The 7,336-nt window shown below is 39.8% G+C and overlaps 1 protein-coding gene across 1 annotated transcript; it reads right to left on the bottom strand.

Annotated features, from left to right (window-relative positions):
- Positions 1 to 5,503: 5,503 nt before the first annotated feature.
- LOC118391706 (trace amine-associated receptor 13c-like) lies at positions 5,504 to 6,761 on the bottom strand. The gene has a single exon (XM_035783210.1). The coding sequence runs from the start codon at positions 6,710 to 6,712 to the stop codon at positions 5,765 to 5,767; it is 948 nt and encodes a 315-aa protein (XP_035639103.1). The 5' UTR covers positions 6,713 to 6,761; the 3' UTR covers positions 5,504 to 5,764.
- Between the last annotated feature and the right edge of the window lie 575 nt (positions 6,762 to 7,336).

Below are 7,336 nucleotides of genomic sequence, written 5' to 3'. Positions count from 1 at the left end.
TCTACGCAGACGACACCATTCTATATACTTTCGGCCCGTCATTGGACACTGTGCTATCTAACCTCCAAACGACCTTCAATGCCATACAACACTCCTTCCGTGGCCTCCAACTGCTCTTAAACGCTAGTAAAACCAAATGCATGCTTTTCAACCGATCGCTGCCTGCACCCGCATGCCCGACTAGCATCACCACCCTGGATGGTTCCGACCTTGAATATGTGGACATCTATAAGTACCTAGGTGTCTGGCTAGACTGCAAACTCTCCTTCCAGACTCACATCAAACATCTCCAATCAAAAATCAAATCAAGAGTCGGCTTTCTATTCCGCAACAAAGCCTCCTTCACTCACGCTGCCAAGCTTACCCTAGTAAAACTGACTATCCTACCGATCCTCGACTTCGGCGATGTCATCTACAAAATGGCTTCCAACACTCTACTCAGCAAACTGGATGCAGTCTATCACAGTGCCATCCGTTTTGTCACTAAAGCACCTTATACCACCCACCACTGCGACTTGTATGCTCTAGTCGGCTGGCCCTCGCTACATATTCGTCGCCAGACCCACTGGCTCCAGGTCATCTACAAGTCCATGCTAGGTAAAGCTCCGCCTTATCTCAGGTCACTGGTCCCGATGGCAACACCCATCCGTAGCACACGCTCCAGCAGGTGTATCTCACTGATCATCCCTAAAGCCAACACCTCATTTGGCCGCCTTTCGTTCCAGTACTCTGCTGCCTGTGACTGGAACGAACTGCAAAAATCGCTGAAGCTGGAGACTTTTATCTCCCTCACCAACTTCAAACATCAGCTATCTGAGCAGCTAACCGATCGCTGCAGCTGTACATAGTCTATTGGTAAATAGCCCACCCATTTTCACCTACCTCATCCCCATACTGTTTTTATTAATTTACTTTTCTGCTCTTTTGCACACCAATATCTCTACCTGTACATGACCATCTGATCATTTATCACTCCAGTGTTAATCTGCAAAATTGTAATTATTTGCCTACCTCCTCATGCCTTTTGCACACATTGTATATAGACTCCCCCTTTTTTTCTACTGTGTTATTGACTTGTTAATTGTTTACTCCATGTGTAACTCTGTGTTGTCTGTTCACACTGCTATGCTTTATCTTGGCCAGGTCGCAGTTGCAAATGAGAACTTGTTCTCAACTAGCCTACCTGGTTTAAATAAAGGTGAATTAAAAAAATAAAAACGTTAGTCAAGATATATGAAAACAACATTCTCAAGATTGATTCAGTACATCGTTTGACATGCTTCTACTGACTGTTACGGAACATTTCGTCACGTTATAGTGGATGTGCTTTGTGACTTTGGAGTTGTTTACCAAAGTAGCTAATTGGACATAGATAATGGACATTTTTGAACAAATCAAGCATTTATTGTGGACCTGGGATTTCTAGGACTGCATTCTGATGAAGTTCATCAAAGGTAAGGAAACATTTATCATGTATTTTCTGGTTTCTGTTAACTCCAACATGGAGGCTAATTTGGCTACTGTTCTGAGCGCTGTCTCAGACTATTGCATGGGTTGCTTTTTCCGTAAAAGAAAAATGAAATATGACACAGTGGTTGCATTAAGGAGATGTTGGTTATGCAAAATAACTTGATGTTTTTGGAACTAGTGAATCAAACGTGCCAATGTGAAACTCAGGTTTTTGATATAAATATTAACTTTATCAAACAAAACATGCATGTATTGTGTAACATGAAGTCCTACGAGTGTCATCTGATGAAGATAATTCAAGGTTAGGGATTAATTTTATCTTTATTCATGCTTTTTGTGAATGCTATATTTTTCTGGATAATGGCTGTGCTTATTGTGGTTTGGTGTAGACCTAACAGAATAGTTTGTAGTGCTTTCGCTGAAAAGCCTATTTGAAATCGGACACTTTGTTGGGATTAACAACGAGAATAGCTTTAAAATGATATAAGACACATGTATGTTTTAGGAATTGTAATTATGAGATTTCTGTGGTTTGAATTTGGTGCCCTCTATTTTCACTGGTAGTTGTTATATCGATTCCGATATATCGGGATTGCAGCCTTAACAAGTTTTAACTGCGGTACTTCAAATATGTTTTGAGTTATCCCAATGGCAAATATATCATATATAACAGCCTCATATATTTGCTATAATGTATCATTATTCATTTTTACTCCGCTTTTTTACCTACTATGTTTAATCCCTCAGGAGATTAAGAAACAAGTGCAAATGTTGTACCTGGTGCAAACACTTAGTAAATCGGTCACCTAGTGTCCGAGGGCTGAGCCTGTGGGAATCCCATACATTTTAAACTCATGTCAGAGTTTTTCCCTGTGGTATTACTCTGACCCCCCAGGAAAGACAAAACTCTGACAATGTATCATTACACTCATTTGATAGAGTGGAATGGTACATTCAGAGCATACTACTGTATATAGGGTTATCTCTGCGATAACCCCTCCACCACTACAATATCTGTTGAGCTGTATTCATCAGAGCTCCTTTACCAATGCTCTTTCTACCTCACATTGATGCCGGAAGGCTACAGCTGATTCTGACTTCTCCACTGCCTCCTCGACACTCATCAATGGATATATTGAGTGTTCTAATGCTGTCAGAGTGAACGCCTCACGACCTCAACACCTCAACGTGTCGTCCAAGTCTCAATGGTTGTGGATGAGGTGAGTTTCTCCCTTACTATGTAAAGCACTTTGAGTACCTCAGTTGGTAAAAATCCAATCCATTCCACAGTCAGTGGATAAAGGACCATGTTATGTTTTGGTTGGGAACTTGGATGCAAAAACATAATTGTTTTTCATGCTGTTTCTTGTGGAGGCTGCTTGCTGATTGCTTTTGTTTTGACGTTAGCCCAACTGAATAAATTCACCCCCTCTGTCAGAACCTCACATTAGCTGAATGTGTTTAACTGTGCTTTGTACTGTATAATGAGCTTGAAAAGCAAAGTCTTGTCCATGGCCTTATTCCCATAAAATTAGAGCAGGGAAGCTGGCAGCTAGCCAGACACTTGAGCACTGGCCTATCTCGGACTGCCATCTAGTGGGCAGAATAACCTTGGAGAGCCTGTTAACAAACATATTATTAGCTACTCATCTATTGTGCACTGCATTCACAGTAATGATCTGATGCAGGAGTCTATTGATATGCCAATGAGATGATGTTCAACAAAATGTTTAAGCACCTTATTATTCAAAATGTGTGTGTGTGCGCTCATGTATGTGTGTGTGTGTGTCTCCATGTCAAAGATCCAGGCCTTCAAATGTCTTACTTAAATATCACAAAGCCTGCCAATTAAATAAAGTGGTGAACATGCTTCTTGACTAGGTGGCTCTGAAAATGTCAGAATCCAATTGCTTTGGGGGATGAGCGAGATGAGGGAAAAGGTCATGTGGGGTTGGAGTAGAAACCAGTTATGTACTATCTGGGTGGACCAACTATACGCCACTGTGTGAGTTAATAGCCCCATTTAAACCTGGTTCTGACATATGTCCTTTGTCTTGATCTTGTCCACATTCTGATTGAGCCCACATTTTTAGACAGGTTTAGATGATTACAGGTCTAGTTGTTTAAAAGACACATTGAGATCTGATAGTTGTTTAAAAGACACATTGAGATCTGATGATGGTCAGATCTTCCTGACCACCTCTGGAGGTAGTCAGGGACCCATTGTATCTGGAAGGTCAAACCATTTAAATCATAATTATACCGGTCTCTAAAATCATGGACAGGTAGCACCATTGACCTATGGTATCAATAATTGCCTTAAAATCATTCAATTCATATTATTTTGAAAGAATATCTGTTTTGCATACAGGAAGGCACCAGGAAATGTGGTCACAATTTGGACACAGTAGACAAATAAGAGACATATTTTACTACCATGGGTAGATGCAACCGCTACAATGTGGGCACAATCAGAATGTTAGCACCTGGTGTAAACGAGGCTACTGACACTTCCCATGCAGAAATGGAGAAACACCATTAACCATAAATGACAGAAAGCACTTACTTTACTAGTTTCTCAACATGATCCTAAAATATAAAATTACTTTTAGTGATACTTTGAAACCACTGCCTTGACTCATGTGTTTCATCATTGGTACTCAACCACACTACAACATAGCACAGTACAGCATATCTGTGGATCCATTGAATCTGTCTGGGTGGACTTACAGGAGAGTCCCAGAGAGTATGTATCCCACAAGGCAGTGGTGCTGTGCAATTCTCCTTGACATTTCCCCCTCTGTTTGTTCTGTCATCACTCCTGGTGTGAGGGGTCCTCTCGCTGACCTGGGTGCCTGAGGCCCTCACTGAAATGTCACTCTCCCTGGGTTCCAACCAAGCGTGAGACAGAGTCAGGACATCAGCACAGGCCTGGAGAGAGGACCAGGTTTCAGGTCAGCGCCTAATGGAGTGCTGTACTGTCGATTATCTAACCCAGTCCTGCCTGGCAAACTGGCACAACTGTCAGCTGGTTCTTGACAATGACTTTAATGAACATAAATATCCCACTCCTTTCACTCCTTAAGTGGCCAAGAAATATGATTCCTGTTCCGTGCTGTTTAACCAAATTTAGTTAGATCGAAAAAGCCCTGTAGGTCATTCCATTATAAAATAACATTTCAATCAAGTTAGCCCGCCTCAACAGCTTCAACTACAGCCTCCAAACCTCTTTAGGAAATAATTGGATGGCCTTTTTCATCATCTAGATATCAGCAAGATATTCTATCCATCTTTGGCACAAAGAACATCTATAATACAACTGTTGTGACGATAACCAGATCAATCCTGTAATTATTTATATACTGTATCTCTTTTGGGGCATGAATATTTCTGTAATTTCATACTCTACAGATAGCCATCAAATACTAACACATATCATTGAGTTAGATTCAACTTTGTCCTCAAAATGTACTATTTGAATACTGTTCATTACACAACAGAGTTATCAGAGGATTTTCTCTCAGTCTTATTTGCCTGTACAGTTTTAAAAATATTGGTGACAGTGTCTTTTGAAAATGATTTTCTGGCCTGTGATATGGCCATCACAAATATTTTCAAATAAAGTGTTATAATAATAGAGCACGGGAGAACCCACGGCCTTTTACCATCATGGCCTTTCTCTTGCATTTCAAAGATCATGGTACTTTATTATTATTTTACCTGATCTATTGCGCTATATTCTACTACATTCCTTTCACATTTCCAGAAACTTCAAAGTGTTTCCTTTCAAATGGTACCAATAATATACATATCCATGCTTCAGGGCCTGAGCTACAGGCAGGTAGATTTGGGTATGTCATTTTAGGCGAAAACTGGGAAAAACTGGGCTAATCCTTAAGAGGTGTTACCTATAATTGCACATTCTTACATTAACCCTCAACTTCTTACACGATATACCATTAACTTAGACCTGAACATAATCTGATATGGAGTAATTTAACTACACTTTCTAAACAACATATAAAATGATTCATGAAGTTCTCATTGCACTTTACTTTTACATAACATGGAACTACAATCAATTAATAACAAGCTTATGCATTCTGCAATGAAATCAGTCATTCCAATCCTTCCAAATCAAACTGTATCAACATCAAATTCTGAATCAATAACACATGTACCTATAATGACAGCTGTTAATTGAACCTATGTCAGAATGAAATTCTATGTCAGTGTATTGTTACATGAAATAAGTCATCTATATTTGTCAAATTTAGGAATAAAAATGCAGGAACTATGACCGCCTTAACTTCAGAGTTAAAATATGTTTAGCTGTTACTTTGAACCATGGATAAAAGAGAGCATAAATAATTGGATTAATTAAGGAATTAACACATGGCAGAAAGCCTAAGGAAATTGATGATTGGTGAGAAAAAAAATGTATAAAAATAATTGGAATCCAACAAGTGAGATAGGTGAAAACTACAATAGATAGAGTTTTTGTTGCTTTTCTCTCAGACTTATTTGACTGTACAGTTTTAACACCAGACTTGGTGGCAGGCTCTTTTATAAATACCTTTCTGGCCTGTGATATGGCGACAAAAAATATTTTCAAATAAAGTGTTATAATAATTGAGCACGGGATAACACTTGAAAATAGAATGTCAATGATGCTCCTCCAGATAAATCCTACAACAACAAAACATTCTTCCAAACACTGTCTGGGTACCTTCATATTAACATAGTTATTTAAAATAACAGCATTGTATATGATACAACAACACCAGGTAATTGATATACAACCAATTATTCTTGTTATTGTTATTTTTGAGTGGTACTTCAAGGGATCACACACAGCAACATATCGGTCAATAGATATCAAGATCAAATTGCCCATAGATAAAGAGAGACATAAATAATTGATATATAGAGAAATCACACAGAAATATTTCCCATAGAACCAGCATGATTCCATTACTGTTACAGCCACAACTGGTATCACAATCAGTCCCACCAGGAAATCTGCCACCGCCAGAGAAAGGATGAGCAGGTTGGTTGGAGTGTGGAGCTTCTTGAATTGAGAGACGGAGATGATCACCAGTACGTTCAAAAATACTGTAACCGCTGAAATCAATGCGATGAAGATGTACAGTGTTATGTAAATAGATGTCGATAGCAAAGCCTTTCTGCAAGAAGAGTTTTGGTCTGGAAAACAGTATTGAGCATCTTCGTGTTCCTCCATTTGTAATGGGTAAAAATGGGCGAGTTCTTGCTTGGTCCTGTGTGTGACACTGTCAGGTCAACTTTCTGACAAACTCTGAGCTCTGTCTCTCTATTTATCCCAGAGTGACTGACAGACACTCCCCTCCTCAGAGTCTCTCTGCACACACACCACGAAAACATAAACACGTGAGCACACTAATGCTCGAACGGTCTGATTAGCAAATTTGTGAATCCGTGATGTGATGCATGACAGGAGTGGATGTTGATGTGTCCACACAGCCTGTCCTTCAGCCTTACTGATTAGTTTAGATTAAATAGTTTAATAGCCACATGTACAGTGTACAGTGAAATTATTGAGCTCCGAGCTCCAACAATGCAGCACAAAGTTAAGTAAAACAATGCGACACCTGGTGTTGTAGGTGTCTTGGATGGAAGGCAGTGTGCACCCAATTGTGCATTTGGCTGAGTGTACCATTGTCTGTATTGCCTGTAGTGCACTTACTGAAGAAGACACCACAGCAATTCTTCAACCTCAGGATTCCGAAGAAATTTGGCCTGTTCCCGAGGGGCCTCACAGTTTTCTACAGGAGCACCAACGATGGCATACTGCATCACAGCCTGGTACGGCTGTCTATGTGGTTTG

The sequence above is a fragment of the Oncorhynchus keta genome, chromosome 12, assembly GCF_023373465.1.
Source record: "Oncorhynchus keta strain PuntledgeMale-10-30-2019 chromosome 12, Oket_V2, whole genome shotgun sequence".
NCBI lineage: Eukaryota > Metazoa > Chordata > Actinopteri > Salmoniformes > Salmonidae > Oncorhynchus > Oncorhynchus keta.
This window is presented reverse-complemented; position numbering and strand designations above follow the sequence as displayed.